Source organism: Mobula birostris, chromosome 3 (genome assembly GCF_030028105.1).
Source record: "Mobula birostris isolate sMobBir1 chromosome 3, sMobBir1.hap1, whole genome shotgun sequence".
NCBI lineage: Eukaryota > Metazoa > Chordata > Chondrichthyes > Myliobatiformes > Myliobatidae > Mobula > Mobula birostris.
In genome coordinates, this window is record NC_092372.1 from 223,746,783 (window position 1) to 223,771,683 (window position 24,901).

The 24,901-nt window shown below is 43.8% G+C and overlaps 1 protein-coding gene across 1 annotated transcript in view; it reads right to left on the bottom strand.

Annotated features, from left to right (window-relative positions):
• arhgap39 (Rho GTPase activating protein 39) overlaps positions 1 to 24,901 on the bottom strand; it is a 682,545-nt gene that overhangs the window by 127,075 nt on the left and 530,569 nt on the right. Inside the window, 1 exon segment of the mRNA XM_072252088.1 lies at positions 2,500 to 2,592. Within this exon segment, the coding sequence (XP_072108189.1) occupies positions 2,500 to 2,592 (93 nt within the window).

A 24,901-nucleotide genomic window follows, 5' to 3' on the forward strand; every position in this document is an offset into this window, starting at 1 on the left:
AACTTGCAAATTGCCAAAGTGCAGAAATGGCAACAGATTTGGAAAGAGTTACTCGCCGATAAAATGCCAAGCTGAGACAAACACAGGGACACATGGACACAATGTCGAACAGAATCAAAACACGGAACTATTCCATTGTTTTACCACGGCTCAACCACCACAGGCCTGAGAAAAGCAGCAGAGACTCCATAAAATATGCAGCGACAGATGGATGGCTGGGTGTGCACAAAGGGTTTGGATTTCCCACTCGAGTTTGTCTTTCACACACAGTTCTCTTCAACCACAAAATGAAAGTGAAACTTTTTCTTTGACGGGACATCACAGTTGTGTAATGCTATTACAGTGCCAGCAACACTGGTTCAATTCACGCTGCTGTCTGTGAGGACTTTGTCTGTTCTCCCACATCCCAAAGATGTAAGGGTTTGTCAGGTGTGGCTATTCTATGTTGGAGGCAGAAGCATAGCCACTCTTGCGGGCTGCCCCAGCACATCTTTGGACTCTGTTGGTCGTTGATGCAAACGACGCATTTCATTGTATGTTACATGTACGTGTGACAAATAAAGATAGTCTTAAAAATCTTAATCCTATATTCTTCATTTTATATTCCCACTGAAAAATGGCTCCTGGCTCACCAAGAAAGCTGCACTGGACTGTCCCCAGCTGGGGAAGAGAGATGGTGGTGGAGGGGAATAGTTTTGGGGAACGATTTTGGAGAAGGAGGATGAGTTAAGGGGAGAAAAATGATGAGGAGTGGCATCCAGTTTTTGTGTCAATGGAGAAATTTGCCAGCCAGTAAATAATATTGTGTGGATCTCTGCATCTAGTCACCCTAATACCATTCTGCTTCCATTACAGGAAGGATGTGGAGGCTTCGGTGAAGGTGCAGAAGAAGTTTATCATGATGCTGATCGGATTAGAGGGTATCAGCTACAGAGAGAGTGAATCAAACTTAGGCTGTTTTCTCAGGAGCCTAAGAGGCTGAGGGGAGATCTGATAGAAGGGTATCACAGACGGCTGTGGAGGCCAGTAATTTGGTGTATTTAAAGCAGAGGCTGATAAGTTCTTGATTAGTCAGTGTGTCAACGGTTACGGGGAGAAGGCAGGAGAATGGGGTTGAGAGGTATAATAAATCAGCCATGACAGAATGGGAGAGCAGATTTAATAGGTTGAATCCTTTGTCTTATGGTAAAGAGTCAGAATCCTATACCCTGGGTAGAAATGTCAAATTCATTTAATTCATGCACTTAAAATGAGAGGAGGGAAGTTTAAAGGTGTGTGGGCTATTTTTTAATGTACAGAGAGTGAAGGGTGCCTGGAATGGGCTGCCAGGGGTGGTGGTGGCAGCATATACATTAGTGGTGTTTACAAGGCTGTTAGACACATGAATATTCAGAGAATGAAGAGATATGGATTATGTACAGGCAGATGAGATTTTGTTTAATTCAGCATCATGTCAGCTAAAGGGCCTTTTCCTGTGCTGTACTGTTTTATAATGGCAAAACTGACACTAAACCTACAAGTTTTGCTGAATTTAAGATAAACGGACCTTCTTAATTTGGCAAGCTCACTAATACAATATCACCTCTGTAGAAATCCAGCCTTCCTAAGCAATACACTTCTCTAATGAAAATATCGACGTCCAGCATGCTTGGAATTCCCACCTCTCACTACCAGCCTAATCTTTACAGATGGATCTCTGAATTATTTCGTGATGTTTTAGCATTTCTTTGAAATGGTTTTCTCTTAATTCCACTTTGCTTTCAGAAAATGAATTATCAGTACCAAAGGGAAAACCAGAGAGAAAGGGAATTTGAGGCAATATTAGAGCATGTTATTTAAGGGGAGAAGAGGGAATTTGAGGTGATGTTAGAGAGTGTTACTCGTGCAGAGAAAAAGGAATTTGAGGTGGTGTTAGAGACCATTATCCATGTGAGGACAAGGGAATTTGAGGCGATATTAGGAAGCATTATCCATGTGGAGAAATGGGAATTTGAGATAAAGTTAGGGAGCATTATCCATATGGTGAAAAAAGCAATTTCAGGTGATGTTAGGGAGAATTATCCATGTGGGGAAAGGGAATTAAGACAATTACAGAGATTACAGTGGAAAAGATTTCAATTTGAGATGCAAATGACATCTTCCTATCAGGACTCCAGTTTGTGACAAACTTCTTTTTGAGGATATAAATGAACATTATGGTGAAATTATTTCCTGGAACAATAACATTTTCAAGATTGTCTCAAAGAAGAGATCACATCTCACCATCTGGCTCAGGAAATCCAAAACCTTTCAGCAATACCTTAAATTAGCAGAGGGGCTAATCAAGATTTGCTTCACAGCCCTGGCTGCGTGCCTTCAGGGCGGGCCGTCCCTCTACCCTGTTGCCCTGTGACCCTTGCGCTGCATCGTAAGATGGTGCAAAGCGAAAGGAAGAGCAGTGCAAGCACATGCAGATGGACACTGGGCCGAATCACGCTGGCTTTCAGCCTCAAGGCCTACCATCAGCATCCGCAATACAAGGCTTTGATTTCTTTCGCAATTTCACTCTCTTCTTATCTTTCCTTTCCTGGAGCTCTGTTATGTGCTGTGTCACTGGCAAAATAAATGAAAGTTTCAACAAAATGTAAAAACCCCCCCAAAAAATACAGGATCTGCTGTTTGAACAGGATATCACAAAATGAAATAGAGATAAATCCTTTTGACGTTGCTACCAAATACATCCAAATATCCTGCTTCTTCCTTGTTAGCCCTCCGGTACCCAGACCCCACAAATATTTATCTAATATATTTCAGAATCCACTCTTTTAAAAAAATATTCAAGACGTTAATCACAAGCAAGACTGGCACTTTCCTCTTCTAAAAGTGGTGAGCAACATCCTATCGAGGGTTCCCAACCTTTTTTATGCCATGGGGACCCCTACCATTAACTGAGGGATCCATGGACGCCGGGTTGGGAACCCCTGCTCTCATGGTGTGTCTGCTTCTTCTACTTCAGTGGGCAGATCAGAATTAATCACTTAGAACCCGGGGTCACATTAATGCCAGTCAGGGTAAGGAGTACAGATTCCCTTTACTAAAGGTGGGATGTTACAGCTGCCTGATAATAAACAAAGTCATTAATGATGTGAGATTTTAAATTCAGATTTATTTTACCACTTAAATTTTGGGCGGCACAGTAGTGCAGTGGTTTAGATAACACTTTACAGTATCAGTGACCGGGTAAAATTCTTGCCAATGTCTGTAAGGAATTTGTATGTCCTCCCTGTGGCCACATGGGTTTCTTCTGGGTGCTCTGGTTTCATCCCACAGTCCAAAGATGTACTGGCTGGTAGGTTAATTGGTCATTGTAAATTGTCCCGCGAATTAGGCAAGGGTTAAATTGGTGAATTTATGGGTGCCGCAGCTCGAAGGGCTGTTCTGCATTGTATTTCAATAAATAAATAAATAAGCAAATTTAAATTCCTCAGCAGCATTAACATGATCAAACTCATGTTTCCAGATAATCAGTTGTTGGATTAGATTGTAAAATTGTTATTTTTCTTGTATTTTAACTTTTCCTCTGTTTGCTTGTAATTTTATATAATTACCTATATGTGCGTAATTTTTCAGTGAATTTGTCATTTAGTTGATTCTGTATTGGCATTGTCCATCACAGGAAAAGCCTCCCCACCACTGAGCACTCCCCACAAAGGAGCACTGCCACAAGAAAGCAACATCCATCATCCAGGGCCAGGCCTCTCTTCTCACTGCTGCCGTTAGGAAGGAGGTACAGGAGTCTGAGGGTCCCACATCACCAGGTTCAAGAACAGTTCTTACCCCTCAACTATAAGGCTCCTGAATTGTTATGGAAGATTTCACTCATCTCAACACTGAACTGATTCCATAACATATGGACTCATTTTCAAGGACTCTACAACTCATGTTCTTAGTGTTATTTATTTACTTATTGATTAATATTATTATGTGTATTTGCGGTTTGTCTTGATTTTGCATTGGCTATTTGTCAATCTTTGTGCATAGCTTTTCATTGATTCTATCGTATTTCATTTTATTGTATACATAATTTGATAATAAGTTCACTTTGAATTTGTCTCTACATTTCTCTGTATGTGTCACACCACTAAACCTGACTACTTCATGGGCTGCTACTTACCACTGGAGTGTACTTTATCTCTTCAGTGAGCTGGTTTTAGTATGAGACGATCATGACTTTGTTGTTTCAAAGGTTCAAAGGTTCATTTTATTGTCAAAGTATGCATGTACAATACCACTCTGACATTTGTCTTCAGATAGCTACTAAATACAGAAAGACCACGGGTCTTGATGAAAGAAGACATCAACTCTCTCCACAGCACAAAAAAGAAAAGAAACAAAATTCACAGACCCCAAAAATCCCCCCTGACCCCGTCACTCACAGCGACAGTAATAATCCTGACCCCTTCACTTGCAGAAAAGAACAGCGACAATAGCTCCAAACTTTCATCCGCCCCTATTACACACAAAAAACTAACAAATCTCCCAATCAGCCACAAGAAGGAAAACACTGAAATACTGAAGGAAACCAATATAAAGTACAGACATAAATCTCAGATTGTCAGAAACATACGAGGAGAGCAGCCGTATGAACTCAGTCCTTCCGGAGGGTAACTGCCGACCTGGGTCTGAATGTCGCCGATCCTGGGCTGAATGTGCCGATCCAGCTGTTGACCCCCTCCACATTCACCTCGATACTTCAATCTTCCGCTTCACTTTGAGATGGAGTCGTTCATGACCCCACTCCTTTTCTCTGGCCTTTTCCACGAGTCCTTGGTTCTTTTTGGTCCCCCGTCCCAGCTCTCTGGACACAGCATCACGCTGAATTCTTCGGTTAAGTTCCAAACTATACATCACAGGCTCCAGTAGGTTTCGTAACACAAACAAGATAAGAAGAACAAGCAGAAGGAGGAGAAGAAGTGAAATAATGGGAAAGGTTTCCTATCTGAAAGATGTCACCTGAGAAATTGTTGTCCCCTGGCACCATCTTGACCGGAAGTCCTTTTCTTTGAGAATCTCCTTCGCTTTTTCTCACTCTCTTAGAGTGAGTTGGTTACTGTTACCTCTTATTGCTATGAATTCCTAATATAACAACTAATTACAAGAAGTACGCCTCATTCTTGACCTCCAGATCCAATATGGGCCAGACATCTGGGTTAAAGATGCAGTTCTTAACCACTTTGTCACCATACCTATACAAAGCAAGAATGTAATGCTGAGGCTTTATAAGGCATTGGTCAGACCACACTTGGAATATAGTGAAGAGTTTTGGGATGAAAGGATGTGCTGGCATTGGAGAGAGTCCAGAATAGGTTCACGAAAATGATCCAGGAATTAAAGGGTTAGTGTAGTGGAGCATTTGATGGCTCTGGGCCTGTACTTCCTGGAGTTTAAAAGAATGAAGGGATCTCACTGAAAACTTTTGAATGCTGCAAGGCTGCGATAGAGTGGACCTGGAGAAGATTTTTCCTATAATGGACGATAAGGCATAGACTCAAAATAAAAGTACATCCCTTTAGAACAGAAATGAGAAGGAATTTCTTAAGCCATGGGTTGGTGAATCTCTGGAACTCATTACCACAGGTGGCTGTGGAGGCCAAGTCTTTGGGTATATTTAAAGTGGAGGTGAAGGGTGTCAAAGGTTATGGGGAGAAAGCAGGAGAATAGGGTTGGGGGGGAATAAACCAGCCATGATGGAATGGTAGAGCAGATGGCTTAATTTTACTCTGATGTCTTATGGTCATACTAAACTTCTTCCGCACTCCTTTCAGGGCAGTGATTGCAGATTACGAGTTGTTTCACATACAACTTTGACTGTTTTCTGTGTGAAGGGCAGACTTTTAAACAGTATGTCTGGAACTGTTGCAAGTGGACCACATCTTAACTGGGAGAATGATAACTTCTTGTTTCTCGACATTTTTCAGCACATTATTAATAAGTAATGAAAACAGAGATCACTGGAAATACTCAGCAGGTCAGGCAGCTTTTGCAGAGAGAGAAAGAGAGTTTTATGTCAGTGGCCTTTCATGTGACTTTCATATGTTCTTTGGAAGCTGGAAGCCGAGAGAGATGGCTTGTCCTATGGTTAGGGTGTGGAAGTTGTGGAAAGGCAATGGTTAAAGACAATATTCAGACAAGACTAGCCTTGGGCAGTTGCAGTCAAGTGAGATCTTTGAAGGGACACCACTACTACCTACAGATGAGATAGATGGGGTTGACTGCAGTAGTGTGTACTCAAGTCATACTCAGGTGTACTCAAGACTTTTGACCAAGATAGCAAAAGCAAACAAAGTATCCTCAGGTGACATCTTCCACATGGCCAATTATTTCACTTTTTCTATGTCTTCTGCTTGTTCTTTTTATCTTAAATGTGTTTCAGAAACTGTTGGAACATGTGACTTACAGTTTGGAGATTGATCAAGTGATCTAGCGCTCTACTGTCCCAAAGAAAATTCCAGGAGAGGACCCTGCGCACGGGCTGCCTCAAGGAGAATTCCAGAGATCTGCTGGGGTCGTCTATTGTGTTTGGTGTTCCTGACGTGGCCACTTCTACGTTGGTGAGACCCATCATAAATTGGGAGACAGCTTCGTTGAATACTCTCCTCCATCTGCCAAAAGTGGAACTTCTCAGTAGTCAAACATTTTAATTCCAATTTCCATTCCCGTTCTGACATGTCAGTCCATGGCCTTCTCTTGTGCTAAAATGAGGGTACCCTCAGAGAGGAGGAGCAACATCTTATATTTCATCCAAGTAGCCTCCAACCTGATGGCATGGACATCTATTTCTCTTTCTGGTAAAAAAAATTCTCTCCCCCTCCCTCTTTTTCTATTCCCCACTCAGGCCACTTACTTCTCACCTGCCTATCACCTCTCACTGGGTTCCCTCCTTCTTCCCTTTCTCCTATGGTCCATTCTCCTCCCCTATCAGATTCCTTCCTCTCCAGTCCTTTACCTTTCCCATCCACTGGGCTTCACTGTTTATTCATTTCTATAGATACTGCCTGTCCTGTTGAGTTCCTCCGGCATTTTGTGTGTAATGCTTTCCAGTTATTTTATTATTTGTGTTATTTTATTGTTGGCGACAACAAGACAACTGTGTATGTGTGTGGGTGCGTTGGAAGGAGGAACTTGGCTTGCTTTGACATTTGTCATGCTCTGTGTTCTGCTGAACACTGTGGGCATGATACGTTAGCGCTGGATGTATTGCGACACTTATGGGCTGTCACCAGCACATCCTTGGGTGTGTTGGTTATTAATGCAAATTATGCATTTCACTGTATATTTCGATGTACACCTGACAAATGAATATAATTCTGTTCTGACTGGGGAGAGATTTAAATGAAACACAATTAACGTTGCAATGAGATGAGTGACAGAAGGAGGAAAAAGTTGGGGAGACTGAACGTTGCAAGGAGTAGTTATGCCAACTCGGAGAGCATGAAAATCTGCATTCTGGAAAGTCAAACCACTCTAGAACTTATACTATGAAATTACGATGCCACGCTAGCGTAGTGGTTAGCGTGATGCTATTATAGCTCAGGACATTGGAGTTCAGAGTTCAATTTCAACATCATCTGTAAGGAGTCTGCACATCCTTCCTGTGGAATGCATTTGTTTCCTCTGGGTGCTCTGGTTTCCTCCCACATTCCTAAGATGTACTGGTTGGTAGGTTATTGGTCATTGTAAATTGCGTCATGACCAGGCTAGGGTTGAGTCAGGGGCTGCTGGGGCAGCGTGACTTGAAGGGCCAGAAGGACCTATTCCACACTAACTCTAGGGCATTAGGGAATGTAATGGAACAGAGGAACCACTGTATATGAGTGCATAGTTCATTGAAAGCAGCATTGTAGGTAGACAGGGTGGTGAAAAAGGCCCTTAGCTTGCTGGCTTTTACTATTCTGAGTATTGGAGTTGGGACATTATGTTGCAGATATAGAAGTTTTTGGTGTGATCACACATGGAGTACTGTGTACAATTTTGGTTAAACTGGAAAGAGTGTAGAGAAGATTTACGAGAACACTGCCAGGAGTTGAGGGATTGAGTTATAAGGAAAGGTTGGTAAGGTGGATGGTAACAGTCTTTTCCCCAAGGTAGGGGAGTCCAAAACTAGAGAGCAAAGGTTTAGGGTGAGAGGGGGAATATTTAAAAGGGAACTGAGGGGCAACGTATTCACTCAGAGGGTGATCATACATGGAATGAGCTGTCAGTGAAGTGGTTGAGACATTAGAATCATTTAAGAAGCTCTTGGATAGTTACATGGAGGGGTGGGGCTTGGAGAGATAGTTGTCCGAACACAAGAAATTTGGACTAGCTGTGCGGGCAATGTGGTCAGCATGGACTGGTTGGGGCAAAAGGCCTGTATCCATACTGTATTGCTCTATAACACTATGAAGTAGAACTCTAAATAGGAGGTGATGAACAGATATGAGGAGGAATTTCTTTAGCCAGAGGGTAGTGAATCTGTGGAATTCATTGCTAAGTCATTGACTATATTTAAAGTGGAGGTTGAGGAGGAGGAGCTAAAGACGGCGCCAGAAGTCAACTTCTTCCAGTTCATCTGCGAAAAAGTTTAAGTCCTTCTCCTTAGTGTCTCCTCTTTCCTTTACAAGGTGGCTGGGGTCCTGTCAGAGTCTGTAATCTACATCTGCACTCAAACTGCAGTTCTTCATGGTGGTGGGTTCCTGCTCTCGAAGTTCCCCTAGCAGCCTAGCATTTTCAATATCTCAAGGAGCAGCCTGGAAGACATGCGTCTTCAGGTTGTGGTCTTGTGTGGCTCTGTGGATGACCCAATCCCTTGCCAGTGTTGCCGACTGAAGTGTTGTGGGAGATGGGAATATCGAGACAGCAGTGTACACTGCTGTTGAAAGAAGCGGTGCTGCAGACTGTAACACCGAAACAGCAAGCTGTTGGTCTCCCCTCTTGCTGTGGCATGCATGATCCCTTTCTCTCCCTCGTCAGTGAGAGAGAGGGAGCCTGTGGGATGTCAAAGTGTTGGGATGAACAGTGTTTTTTTGGATAGACTCTAGATCATGGTCTCTTTGGGGCTTTGTTATTGATGGTGGGGGCTGATGCTTTTGCTGAGGCAGGTGGGGAAGGGGGAGGGGGAGGGGAGCTTTCAGGTTCTAACATTTTCTTGTCATTCATTCTTTGAGTTTTTCTCGTTTCGAGGATGTCTGCAAAGAGTAAGAATTTCAGGTGTAAACTATGTACATTCTCTGATATTAAATGGAGCCATTGAACCACTGATTAGGTTCTTGACTAGTAAGAGTATCAAAGATTATGGGGAGAAGGCAGGAAAATGGGGATGAGGGAAAATAAATCATACATAATCAAATGGCAGAATAGACCCAATGGGCCGAATGGCCCAATTCTGCTCCAGTGACTTATGGTCTGATGGAAATCAGAAATACCAGAATTCAGAAAAAAATCATAATGGCAGAAATGTGAGGCATGAGAATGGAGTGGAAGGTTGTCTGAAATCACTAAAACAGTCCAGAGGGCAGCTGGGAGATGAGGTGCTGTTCCTCGGACTTACAAGTGGAACTGGAGTCATCAGAGTCAGAGGTCAGAAATGAGGAATAAGGTCTAGACAGCCCCGCAGACTGAACACCCCAGTACAGAATACTCTGTATGCAATGAATGCAGTACATTAAACTGGCAGTTACACCAGCAGGTCACCACATCACCTGGAAGGACGTATGAAGCTATGGCTCTAGGAAAGACAAAGGGAAGTAAAAGGGTGGTTGCATAAAAAGATGCTAAAAAAAAGGAATGGCTATTGGTGGTATTGGTGGAAAAGTAAACAAAGGAGGACTGAGAATTTATAATGGGAGATAAGGAAATAACACAGGAGTTAAACGACTATTTTGTGTCTCTCTTCACAGAAGCCACAAAAATCTGCTGGAAATACTAGAGTTTACACACATAAAATGCTGGAGGAACTCAGCAGGCCAGGCAGCATCTATGGAGAGGAATAAACAGTCAACGTTTCAGGCAAAGATCTTCATCAGGGCTGGAAAGAAAGGGGGAAGAAGCCAGAATAAGAAATTTAGGGGAGAGGAAGGAGTACAAGCCAGCAGGTGATAGGTGAGACCTGGTGAGGGGGAAGGTGGATGGGTGGGGGAGAGGGGATGAAGTAAGAAGCTGGGAGGGGATAGTTGAAAATGGTAAAGGGATAAAGAAGAAGTACTGTGACAGAGGACAGTGGAGTAAGGAAATGAAGAAAATGTTTGAATAGGAAAAAGCAAAAGAAAAGCTGGTGAGACTAAAGGTTATAAATTTCAAGGACCTGATGACATACAGTACTGTACAAAAGTCTTAGGCACATACATAGAGCTAGCGAGCCTATGACTTTTTCTCAGTACTGTCATAATTTTATGTATAGGTGTCCCCCGCTTTTCAAACGTTCGCTTTACGAAACCTTGCTGCTACGAAAGACCTGCATTAGTTACCTGTTTTCGCGAACAGAAGGTGTTTTCACTGTTACAAAAAAAGGCAGCGCACGCCCCGAGCAGACAAGCTCCTCCCCCGGAATGGCATTCTAGCTGGCATTGCTTAAACACGTGCCTGTGAGCAGCCATTAGCAAGATGAGTTCTAAGGTATCGGAAAAGCCTAAAAGAGCTCGTAAGGGTGTTACACTTAGAGTAAAACTAGACATAATTAAGCGTTTCGATCGTGGTGAATGAAGTAAGGACAAAGTGAGTTTGGCTTGTGGAAATTGACGAAGATGATGTTGAAGAGGTTTTGGCATCCCATGACCAAGAACTGATAGATGAAGAGCTGATGCAATTGGAAGAGGAAAGGATAACAATCGAAATTGAATGCAGTAGTGAACGGACCCAAAGTGAAGTCGTCCAGGAACTGAACATGAAGCAACTGCATGAGATTTTCGCTGCAATGACTGCAGAAAAGTACGACTTTAATTTTGAAAGGGTACGTAGCTTTAGGGCATATTTGCAGGATGGTTTGAGTGCTCACAAAGAACTGAATGATAGAAAAATGCGTGAGGCTAAGCAGTCAAGCATACTGTCGTTTTTCAAGCCTTCCACATCAGCCACAGCAGACAATGAACCTCGACCTTCGACATCGTGGCAGGCAGACATAGAAGAAAATGACCTGCCTGCCCTGATGGAAACAGACGACGATGAGATGACACCTCAGTGTCCCACCACCCCAACCCCCGGGCCGTGGACCAGTACATTGCCGCAGAGAAAGCAGTGGTAGCCGGGACGCACCCAACACATCTTTAAGAAAAAAGTGGAAATAAACAAGCTAATTAATTAGGTGCCGCCCGGCATGTAAATGTCAGCCCAGATCAGAGGCGATTGCCGATTGCGTCACCTCTGATCTGGGCCGACATTTACGTGCCGGGCGGCACCTCATTAATTAGCTTGTTTATTTTGGCTTTTTTCTTAAAGATGTGCTGGGTGCGTCCCGGCTACTGCTGCACCACTGCATGCTTCGTGGATTGGCATCGGCCAATGGCCTGGAGGTTGGGGTCCACTGCACCACCCCAACCTCCGATGACACAGCCTAACACACCATCACCAGTGTGCTCACTGCCTTCCCGAATCCGGTAAGTGATACTACACTGTACATACATTATTTCTACTTTATATAGGCTGTGTATTTGTATGTGTTATTTGGTATGATTTAGCAGCTTCATAGCTTAAAGGTTACTGGAGAGAGTGTTTCTGCTTGGTGAGATTTTCGCTACGGAGAACGGTGCGGCAATGATTATAGAAAAGTATTTCTACTTTATGTAGGCTGTGTATTTATCATATCATTCCTGCTTTTACTATATGTTACTGTTATTTTAGGTTTTATGTGTTATTTGGCATGATTTGGTAGGTTATTTTTTGGGTCTGCGAATGCTCACAAATTTTTCCCATATAAATAAATGATAATTGCTTCTTCGCTTTACGACATTCCCGCTTACGAACCGTTGCAAAGGAACACTCTATCTTCGGATGGCGAGGGAAACCTGTATTGCACTATACTGTTGCCCCCAAAAAAAACAAATTTCATAACATATGTCAGCAAAGATAAATCTGATTCTGATATGGGAGTGCCAGGGGTTGGGGGGGGTAATTTACATAGAACATAGAATAGTACAGCACAGTACAGGCCCTTTGGCCCACAATGTTGTGCCGACCATCAAACCCTGCCTCCCATATAACCCCCACCTTAAATTCCTCCATATACCTGTCTAGTAGTCTCTTAAACTTCACTAGTGTATCTGCCTCCACCACTGACTCGGGCAGTGCATTCCACGCACCAACCACTCTCTGAGTTAAGAATCTTCCTCTAATATCCCCCTTGAACTTCCCACCCCTTACCTTAAAGCTATGTCCTCTTCTATTGAGCAGTGGTGCCCTGGGGAAGAGGCGCTGGCTATTCTCTCTATCTATTCCTCTGATTATCTTGTACACCTCTATCATGTCTCCTCTCATCCTCCTCCTCTCCAAAGATTAAAGCCCTAGCTCCCTTAATCACTGATCATAATGCATACTTTCTAAACCAGGCAGCATCCTGATAAATCTCCTCTGTACCTTTTCCAATGCTTCCATATCCTTCCTATAGTGAGGCAACCAGAACTGGACACAGTACTCCAAGTGTGGCCTAACCAGAGTTTTACAGAGCTGCATCATTACATTGCAACTCTTAAACTCTATCCCTCGACTTATGAAAGCTAACACCTCATAAGCTTTCTTAACTACCCTATCTACCTGTGAGGCAACTTTCAGGGATCTGTGGACATGTACCCCCAGGTCCCTCTGCTCCTCCACACTACCAAGTATCCTGCCACTTACTTTGTACTCTGCCTTGGAGTTTGTCCTTCCAAATTGTACCACCTCACACTTCTCCGGGTTGAACTCCATCTGCCACTTCTCAGTCCACTTCTGCATCCTATCAATGTCTCTCTGCAATCTTCGACAATCCTCTACACTATCCACAACACCACCAACCTTTGTGTCGTCTACAAACTTGCCAACCCACCCTTCTACCCCCACATCCAGGTCATTAATAAAAATCATGAAAAGTAGAGGTCCCAGAACCGATCCTTGTGGGACACCACTAGTCACAACCCTCCAATCCGAATGTACTCCCTCCACCATGACTTCCTGCTTTCTGCAGGCGAGCCAATTCTGAATCCACCTGGCCAAACTTCCCTGGATCTCATGCCTTCTGACTTCCTGAATAAGCCTACTGTGTGGAACCTTGTCAACTGCCTTACTAAAATCCATGTAGGTTACATCCACTGCACTACTCTCATCTATATGCCTATATGCAGTACAGTGCAATACACAAAATTACTACAGTACTGTGCAAAAGTTGTCGGCTCTCCAGCTATATATATTATATATATATACACACACACACACACTTGAGACTTCTGCACAGAACTATACATACTGGATTCATCGTTTCTCATCCACCTGTCTGTGACATTGGTTGAGTTTGCCTCTCTCCAGTCACATGGCCTGACTTGCTGGGAATTTTACAACTTCTACATTTCTTTGTATTAGAGATACTCAGCACGAAAACAGGCCTTTCGGCCCAACTCATCCATGCCAACCAAGGTGCCCATCGAAGCTAGTCCCACTTACCCATGTTCGACCCATGTCACTCCCTCTCAACCCTTCCTGCCCATGTACCTCTCCAAATAACTTTTAAAGTCCAATGAACTTTGTCTGGCAGCTCATTCCCTCAGGTTCCTATTAAATCTCTCTCCTCTCACCTTAAACCTATCCCTGCTAGTTCTTAACTCTTCACGCCTGAGATAAAGACTGCATCCATTCACTCTGTCAATGCTCCTCATGATTTTATACACTTCTATAAGATCACCCTGCAAATTTCCTATGCTCCGAGGAATAAAGTCCTAGTCTGCCCAACCACACCCTGCAACTCATTCCTTATGCCCTGGCAACGTCCTCGTAAATGTTTTCTGCACTCTTTCCAGTTTAATGGCATTGCTCCTATAGCAGCAAGACCAAAACTGAATACAGTACTCTAAGGGTGACATCGCCAAAATCTGTTCAACTGCAGGTAATATCCTAACTGCGATACTCAGTGTCCTGACAGATGAAAGCCAGTGTGCCAAAAGCTTTCTCCACCATCCTGTCTACCCGTGACACTGTGGGTATTCTCAATCCCTCACCACAGTTCTTGTGACCGTTCTCTCTTGTTTAACCACCCCATTAATCTATTGACTCAGTGATATCTGCAACTGAACTGAACCGAACCATATTGAAATAAGCCTTTTGTGTTTTATATTCTGTTTTCGATTGTTTTTTTTGTTGCCGTTTTGTACATAGGGGTGGAGGAGTATTTGATGTTTTTCTACGAACAGGTTGGTTCCATGGTTTTTTGCTTTGCGAATGTCTGTGGGGACGATGAATTTCAGGGATGTATAATGCATATACTTTGATAATAAATGTACTTTGAACTTTGAACTCATCTCCAGAACCACCCTGGTCTCACCTTATCAGAGATATTTCCTTTGTCCTATCCATCCCACCCTCTTTGTCCTAGTCATAGAGCACTACAGTACAGAAACAGGCCCTTTGGCCCATCTAGTCCATGCTGAACAATTATTTTGCCTAGTCCATTGACCTGCACCTGGACCATTGCCCTCCATACCCTTCCCATTCATGTACTAATCCACACTTCTCTTAAGTGTTGAAATTGAATAGACATCTACCACTTTTGCTGGCAGCTCATTCCATAGTCAACACCCATAAAACCATAGAACCATAGAAAGTACAGCACAGAAACAGGCCCTTTGGCCCTTCTTGGCTGTGCCGAACCATTTTCTGCCTAGTCCCACTGACCTGCACACGGACCATATCCCTCCATACACCTCTCATCCATGTATCTGTCCAATTTATTCTTAAATGTTAAAAAAGAACCCGCATTTAACACCTCATCTGGCAGCTCATTCCATAGTCCCCCCCCCAATGTTCCCTTTAAACTTTTCCCCCCTCACCCTTAACCCATGTCCTCTAGTTTTTTTCTCCCCTTGTCTCAGTGGAAAAAGCCTGCTTGCATTCACTCTATCTACACCCATCATAATTTTATATACCTCTATCAAATCTCCCTTCATTCTTCTATGCTCCAGGGAATAAAGTCCTAACCTATTCAACCTTTCTCTGTAACTGAGTTTCTCAAGTCCCGGCAACATCCTTGTAAACCTTCTCTGCACTCTTTCAACCTTATTTATATCCTTCCTGTAATTTGGTGACCAAAACTGAACACAATACTCCAGATTCGGCCTCACCAATGCCTTATACAACTTCATCATAACATTCCAGCTCTTATACTCAATACTTTGATTAATAAAGGCCAATGTACCAAAAGCTCTCTTTACGACCCTATCTACCTGTGACGACACTTTTAGGGAATTTTGTATCTGTATTCCCAGATCCCTCTGTTCCACTGCACTCCTCAGTGCCTTACCATTAACACTGTATGTTCTACGTTGGTTTGTTCTTCCAACGTGCAATACCTCACACTTGTCAGTATTAAACTCCATCTACCATTTTTCAGCCCATTTTTCCAGCTGGTCCAAGTCCCTCTGCAGGCTCTGAAAACCTTCCTCACTGTCTACTACACCTCCAATCTTTGTATCATCAGCAAACTTGCTGATCCAATTTACCACATTATCATCCAGATCATTGATATAGATGACAAATAACAATGGACCCAGCACTGATCCCTGTGGCACACCACTAGTCACAGGCCTCCACTCAGAGAAGCAATTCTCTACCACCATTCTCTGGCTTCTTCCATCGAGCCAATGGCTAATCCAATTTACCACCTCTCTATGTATACCTAGCGACTGAATTTTCCTAACTAACCTCCCATGCGGGACCTTGTCAAAGGCCTTACTGAAGTCCATGTAGACAATATCCACTGCCTTCCCTTCATCCACTTTCCTGGTAACCTCCTTGAAAAACTCCAACAGATTGGTCAAACATAACCTACCACGCACAAAGCCATGTTGACTCTCCCTAATAAGCCCCTGTCTATCCACATGCTTGTAGATTCTGTCCCTCCAATAACTTACCTACTACCGACGTTAAACTTACTGGCCTATAATTTCCCAGATTACTTTTCGATCCTTTTTTAAACAACGGAACAGCATGAGCCACTCTCCAATCCTCCGGCACCTCACCCGTAGACAGCGACATTTTAAATATTTCTGCCAGCGCCCCCGCAATTTCAACACTAGTCTCCTTCAAGGTCCGAGGGAACACTCTGTCAGGTCCCGGGGATTTATCCACTTTAATTTTCCTCAAGACAGCAAGCACCTCCTCCTTTTCAATCTGTACAGTTTCCATGGTCTCACTACTTGATTCCCTCAATTTCACAGATTTCATGCCAGCTTCCTTAGTAAATACAGACGCACAAACCTATTTAAGATCTCCCTCATTTCCTTTGGTTCCGCACAAAGCCGACCACTCTGATCTTCAAGAGGACCAATTTTATCCCTTACAATCCTTTTGCTCTTAATATACTTGTAAAAGCTCTTTGGATTATCCTTCACTTTGACTGCCAAGGCAACCTCAAGTCTTCTTTTAGCCCTCCTGATTTCTTTCTTAAGTATTTTCTTGCACTTCTTATACTCCTCAAGCACCTGATTTACCCCCTGTTTCCTATACATTTCATACAACTCCCTCTTCTTCTTTATCAGAGTTGCAATATCCCTTGAGAACCAAGGTTCCTTATTCCTATTCAATTTGCCTTTAATCCTGACAGGAACATACAAACTCTGCAATCTCAAAATTTCCCCTTTGAAGGCTTCCCACCTACCAATCACATCTTTGCCAGAGAACAACCTGTCCCAATCCACGCTTTTTAGATTCTTTCTCATTTCTTCAAATTTGGCCTTCTTCCAGTTCAGAACCTCAACCCTAGGACCAGATCTATCCTTGTCCATGATCAAATTGAAGCTAATGGTGTTATGATCACTGGAACCAAAGTGCTCCCCTACACAGACTTCTGTCACTTGCCCTAATTCATTTCCTAATATTGCATCCCCTCTAGTTGGTCCCTCTATATACTGATTTAGAAAACTATCCTGAACACATTTTACAAACTCTAAACCATCTAGACCCCTAACAGTATGGGTGTCCTAATCAATGTATGGAAAATTAAAATCCCCTACCACCACAACTTTATGTTTCCTGCAGTTGCCTGCTACCTCTCTGCAGATTTGCTCTTCCAAGTCTCGTTGACTATTGGGTGGTCTGTAGTACAATCCCACTAATGTGGCCATACCTCTCCTGTTTCTCAGCTCCACCCATAAGGACTCAGTAGACAAGCCCTCTAATCTGTCCTGCCTGAGCATTGCTGTAATATTTTCCCTAACAAGCAATGCTACACCCCCCCCACCTTTCATTCCTCTGCCTTGATCACATCTGAAACATCGGAACCCTGGAATATTAAGCTGCCAGTCCTGCCCCTCCTGTAGCCAAGTTTCACTAATTGCTACAACATCATTATTCCACGTGTCAATCCACGCCCTCAACTCATCCGCCTTCCCCGCAATACTCCTAGCATTGAAATATATACACCTCAGAAGATTTTTACCACCACTCACAACCTTTCTATCAGCGGATTTGCTTAAACTTTCAACATCATTTATTTTCACTCCAGCCACACTGTCAGCTCTGGCACTCTGGTTCCCATCCCCCTGCAAATCTAGTTTAAAGCCTCCCCAATAGCACTAACAAACCTCCCTGAAAGGATATTGGTCCCCCTGTGGTTCAAGTGTAACCCGTCTCTCTTGTACAGGTCCCACCTGCCCCAGAAGAGGTCCCAATGATCCTGAAATCTGAAACCCTGCCCCCTACACCAGTTCCTCAGCCACTTGTTCCTCCTCCAGAGCATCCTATTCCTACCCTCACTGGCACCTAGCACAGGTAGCAATCCTGAGATTACCACACTCTGAGTATAGAAGTTCTCCTTCATGCTCCCCTTAACTATTTCACCATTCACCCTTAAGTTAAGACCTCCAGTTCTAGTCTTACCAATCTCAGTGGAAATACCTTATTTGTGGTGACCTTACCTATACCCCTATAATTTTATATACCTCTATCAAATCTCCTCTAATTCTCCAGGGAAAAAACTCTTAACGTATTCAACCTTTCCTTACAACTCAGATCTTCAAGTCCTGGGAACACCCTTGTAATTATTTAGTTACCCCCCACCCTTCCTCTGTTCCTCAGTTAGTTGAGTGGTGTCAAAACAACAACCTTGCACTCAACATTAGTAAAGACCAAGGAATTGATTGTGGACTTCAGGAAGGGGAAATTGAAGGGGAAATTGAAGGGGAAACACACCAATCCTCATCGCGGGATCAGCAGTGGAAAGGGTGAGCAGTTTCAAATTCCTGGGTGTCAACATCTCTGAGGATCTATCCTGGGCCCAACACATTGATGCAGTTAAAAAGAAGGCAATATTCCATTAGGAGTTTGGCGAGACTGGTATTCCATGAAAGACTCTCGCAAATTTCTACAGATGTACCATGGAGAAAGTTGCAAACTCAGCCAGCTCCATCATAGATACTAGCCTTCCCAGCATCGGGGACATCTTCCAAAGGTGATCCCTCAAAAAGGTGGCATCCATCATAAAAGACCCCTATCAACTAGGACATGACTTCTCTTCGTTAACATCAAGGAGAAGGTATAGGAGCATGAAGACACACATTCATTGTTTCAGGAACTGCTTCTTCCCCACCTCCATCAAATTTCTGAATGGACAATGAACCCATGAGTACTACATCAGTTTTATTCCGTCTCTTTTTGCACTGCATATTAAATTTATTTTTATACATATTTCTTATTGTAATTTATAGTTTTTATTATATATTACAATGTACTGCTGCTGCAAAACAACATATTTCACAACATATGCCAGTGATTTTAAACCTGATTATTATTCTAATTCTAATTCTAATACTAAACTAACTGGTTTACTCTCTTTCCCAGTACAGGTGAAAGGTCTTTGATCTGAAACATTAAATCTGTTTCTCACTGCACAGATGCTGCCTGACCTGTTGGTGTTTCCAGCATTATTTGTCTTGGTTTAATTGTCACAACATTGAGCCAAGCTTGTAACACCCAGAGAAGGGTTAACTACGCACTCAAACTGCTCACACAGGTCACTTCAGACCAGAAATTACAATGTTTAATGCAGTTCGTAATCAATGAGATTATCACAAGGTCACAAAAGTACTCTGGGCAATACCCAGTCTTTAATCTTGTGGTCAGCACATCATTTCCTTAAAAGTCAAGACTAAAATTAAGAACTTGGCAACTTTGAAAAACATTTGTCTAAAAGAAAGGAATAAGCTGCATCAATAAAAATGAAAAACAGACAAGGGAACAGGATATAGCCAAGTACAAAAAGCTCATTTTGAAACTGCTTACAATCTTCTCTGTTTGAATTAGAACAAAAGTAGTCTTGTACTTTCTTGGAAAAAAAGTGGAAGTTCTACAATGGTATGTATGAGGAATAGAGGAGAGAACATTTTTGGAGAACAGATGTTGTGGAGGTGGGGAGAGTGGGATAGGGAAGGAATTCTAATGCTCTTTCAAAATCAATCCCGACAATGGGGTTAGCAGAGGGTGTAGGAACGTCAGTACATTGCCAGAATTATTAAGCACTTCTGAAACATCACAAATGGTAAAATGTGCTGCATTCTTGTGCCCCATATACGAGGAAATCCCTGCCTCATGTTTACAGCAACTCACACAAACTGCTGGAGGAACTCAGCAGGCCAGGCAGCATCTATAGGAAAAAGTACAGTTGGCATTTCGGGCTGAGACCCTTCAGCAGGACTGGAGTAGATTCAGAAGGTGCGGGGAGAGGAGAGAGAAACACAAGGTGATAGGTGAAACCTGGAGGAGGAAGGATGGATTACAGAGCTGGGAAGTTGATTGGTGAAAGAGATACAGGAACCTGACAGAAGAGGACAAAAGGCCATGCAAGAAAGAAAAGGGGGAGCAGCACAAGAGGGAGGCGATGGGTGAGTAAGGAGATGAGGTGAGAGAGGGAAAACGGGATGGGGAACACATTAACAGAAGCTCAAGAAATTGATGTTCATGTCATCAGGTTGGAGGTGACCCAGATAAAATATAAGATGTTGCTCCTCCAACCTGAGTGTGGCTTCATCATGACAGTGGAGGAGGCCATGGATAGACATATCTGAATGGGAATGGGAAGTGGAATTAAAATGGGTGGCCACTGGGCGATTCCACTTTTTTCTGGCAGATGGAGCAGAGGTGCTTGGTGAAGTCAGGTGAAGTCAGGCTAAGTCAATCTAAGTCAGGCCTCACCAATATACAAGTGGCCACATGAGGAGCCACGGACACAGTATACGATCCCAACAGACTCACCTGGAAGGACTGTTTGGTGCCCTGAATGGCAGTGAGGGAGGATGTGTTGGACAGGTGTAGCACTTGTTCCACTTGCAAGGATAAGTACCAGGAGGGAAATCAGTGGGGAGGGGCGAATTAACAAGGGAGTCGCGTAGGGAGTGATCCCTGTGGAAAGCAGAAAGTCGGGGGGGGGAGAGGGAAAGATGTGCTTGGTGGTGGGATCCCATTGGAGATGGCGGAAGATGCAGAGAATTATGTGCTGGACCGTGGAGGCTGGTGGGGTGGTAGGTGAGAACAAATGGAACCCTATCCTTGGTAGGGTGATGGGAGGATGGGGTAAGGGCAGATGTGGATGAAATGGAAGAGATGTGGTTGAGGACCCTCGCAAGGCAGAAGGACCCGATGGAGTACCTGGTAAGGCTCTGAAAACCTGTGTCAACCAACTAGCGGGAGTACTCAAGGACATTTTCAACCTCTCACTGCTACGGGCAGAAGTTCCCACTTGCTTCAAAAAGGCAACATTTATACCAGTGCCAAAGAAGAATAATGTGCGCTGCCTTAACGACTACCGCCTGGTAGCACTCATATTGGCAGTGATGAAATGCGTTGAGAGGTTGGTCATGCCTAGACTGAACTCCTGCCTCAGCAAGGACCTGGACCCATTGCAATTTGCCTATTGCCACAATAGGTCAACGGCAGACACAATCTCCATGGCTCTCCACACTGCTTTAGATCACCTAGGCAACACAAACACCTATGTCAGGATGCTGTTCATTGACTATAGCTCAGCATTTAATACCATCATTCCCACAATCCTGATTGAGAAGTTGCAGAACCTGGGTCTCTGTACCTCCCTCTGTAATTGGATCCTTGACTTCCTAACCAGAAGACCACAATCTGTGCGGATTGGTGATAATACTTCCTCTCCGCTGACGATCAACACTGGCGCACCTCAGGGGTGTATGCTTAGCCCACTGCTCTACCCGCTGTATACACATGACTCTGTAGCTAGGCATAGTTCAAATGCCATCTACAAATTTGCTGACGATACATCCATTGTTGGTAGAATCTCAGGTGGTGACGAGCGGGCGTACAGGACTGAGATATGCCAACTAGTGGAGTGGTGCCACAGCAACAACCTGGCACTCAACGTCAGTAAGACGAAAGAGCTGATTGTGGACTTCAGGAAGGGTAAAATGAAGAAACACATACCAATCCTCATAAAGGGATCAGAAGTGGAGAGACAGAGCAGCTTCAAGCTCCTGGGTGTCAAGACCTCTGAGGATCTAACCTGGTCCCAACATATTGATGTAGTCATAAAGAAGGCAAGACAGCTGCGATACTTTATTAGGAGTTTGAAGAGATTTGGCATGTCAACAAATACACTCAAAAACTTCTATAGTTGTACCATGGAGAGCATTCTGACAGGCTGCATCACTGTCTGGTATGGAGGGGCTACTGCACAGTACCGAAAGAAGCTGCAGAAGGTTGTAAATCTAGTCAGCTCCATCTTGGGTACTAGCCTACAAAGTACCCAGGACATCTTCAGGGAGCGGTGCCTCAGAAAGGCAGCCTCCATTAATAAAGACCTCCAGCACCCAGGGCATGCCCTTTTCTCACTGTTACCATCAGGTAGGAGGTACAGAAGCCTGAAGGCACACACTCAGTGATTCAGGAACAGCTTCTTCCCCTCTGCCATCCGATTCCTAAATGGACATCGAAGCTTTGGACACTACCTCACTTTTTTAAAAGTACAGTATTTCTGTTTTTGCACATTTAAAAAAAAATCTATTCAATATACGTAATTGATTTACTTGTTTATTTATTATTATGTTTTATTTTATTTATTATTATTTTCTCTCTCTCTGCTAGATTATGTATTGCATTGAACTGCTGCTGCTAAGTTAACAAATTTCACGTCACATGCCGGTGATAATAAACCTGATTCTGATGGTGGAGGAAGTGAAGCTCCTTCCTTTGAATAAGGAGGACATCTCCTTTGTTCTGGAATTTTAGTTCCACTTCCCATTCCCATTCAGATTAAGTCTATCCATGGCCTCCTCCACTGTTGTGATGAGGCCACACTTTGGTTGGGGGAACAACACCTTATATTAGGTCTGGGTAGCCTCCAACCTGATGGCATGAACATTAACTTCTCGAACTTCTGGTAATGCCCCCCGACCCCCCCCCCCGTCACCTTTCCCCATCCCTTTTTCCCTCTCTCACCTTATCTCCTTGCCTGCCCATCGCCTCCCTCTGGTGCTGTTTCCCCCTTTGCTTTCTTCTATTGCCTTCTGTCCTCTTCTATCAGACTTCCCTTTCTCCAGCCCTATATCTCGTTCACCAATCAACTTCCCAGCTCTTTACTTCATCCCTCCTCCTTCACGTTCTACCTATCACCTTGTGTTTCTCTCTCCTCTCCCCCACCTTTTAAATCTATTCCTCAGCTTTTTTTTCTCCAGTCCTGCTGAAAGGTCTTGACCCAAAACATCGACTGTACTTTTTTCCATAGATGCTGCCTGACTTGCTGAGTTCCTCCAGCATTTTGTGTGTGTTGCTTGGATTTCTAGCATCTGCGGATTTTCTCTTGTTTGTCTCATGATTACAAGTCTGTCCTGCAATCATATCTCTATTTGGACATTACAAAGCACTGCTGAATTGGATGCATTGCACTGTCTAGGGTATAGAACAGTAATATTATCCAATAACCCCTGTTGGAAAGTGCACTGTATACGGCAACCTTTCTCATACCCCAGTGTATGATGCCAGCATCACCTGGTTTGCCAGTGACTTCCAGGAAAGACTGGATGGCAACCAAGAAAGGTTGGTGGCGTTGGAAAGATAGCTGACCTCCAAGAAAGACTAGCATGGGTGCACAAGTCTAGCAAACTTGTGTGCAGCACTACAAGGTACAGATGAATGAAATATGTAATACCCTCAGAGTCTCCCAAGAGGTGGGGAGGATAAGAGACTGAATAGGACAGACATAACTTCAATGGCCAGGACTGTGAAGGACAATAACAAGAAGGCTCAAGCAAACAACACTGACCGGGGAGGCATTCACTGCAAAATGCAATTGCGGCAAAATCTGCAAAAACATCAAAGGCCTCAAGATACACCAAAGTATGTCCAGCTGTGGAACGAAGGCAACTCAAGTGCAAGGCATGTATTCAACATCCGGTGAGACAATGGAGAACTCCAGCCAAGAAGCACTCCATAGACCTGAAGGTCTCTGCACCTGAGCTGGCCTAGTGCCAAACAGAGTGCCCCCTCTGACATCCTAATCCACTCATCAAAGAAGAGATCACATGAGTGCCCCCTCTGACACCCTAATCCACTCATCAAAGAAGAGATCACATGAGTGCCCCCTCTGACACCCTAATCCATTCATCAAGGAAAGAGTGGATCAGATGGCCCAGATCATCAGATAATGTATCTTGGAAGCAGTTTGATGATGACCTGGATTGTATTTTGGAAGCTACATTGGCAGGACCTGCCTACAGGAAAATGGACTCCATCACAGCCATTGTGTTCAACTTTGCTAAAGAGCTATTTGGCCCAATGGAGAAGAAAGGGGATCTTAAACCATCATGGCAACCAAACAGGAGGGAAAGAGAGATTTGCCACCTGAGGAGCGAGATAAAGACCCTGAACAAAAAATTCAAAAACACTTCTCCTGATGAAAAAGGTGGTGTCAAAGATCTAACCAGCAAACTGTGGGAACAGACATTCAAGTTCAGGAGGGTGGAGTAGCTGTGAAATCAAAGAAGGGAGAAAGAGAGAAGGAGAGTGCAGTTTGTTAAAAACCAATTCAGGTTCACCAGGCTCTTCTCAGCCAGCGAAAATCTGGCATCCTAACCAGCTCAAAGCAGGAGATGGAAAAAATTCTGCAGGAATCACACAGTGATCCCCATAGAGGTCAGGGACTAGAATTCAAACCCAAAGTCCCCCAACCAAGAAACCCAGCAACTGAGCTGAACAGGGCAGAGCCCACATGGCAGGAGGTCCGGGATATCATCAAGACAGCAAAGTCATCTGCCACTCCAGGACCAAGTGGTTCACCCTACAAGGTATGTAAGAAATCCCCAAAACTCTTCCGGAGGTTGTAGAAGATAACGAGGAAGATTTGGACTAAAGGCTCTATCCCACCAAGCTGGAAAATGGCTGAAGGATACTTTGTTCCCAAGGAAGAAGATCGACAATCTCCCAGTTTAGGTCAATCCTCCTGAAGGAGGAGGAGAAGATGGCGGCGCAATGCAGCGCGCACAGCCACTCCAGTGAATGATATCTGTAATCCGTCAAGTAGGGTACCGTGCACAATTCTGATTTGATGGACACAGACGTGAGAGTATGGAGGAACGTCTGGAGAAACTTCTGAAATGCCTGCTTTGCTGTCGCTGCTACTGTGTGGTCCAGAATCTCCGGAGGAAAAGGCCCCGAATTCTCGGCTTTGCTTGTTTTAGTGGCTGGGTCGAGGACG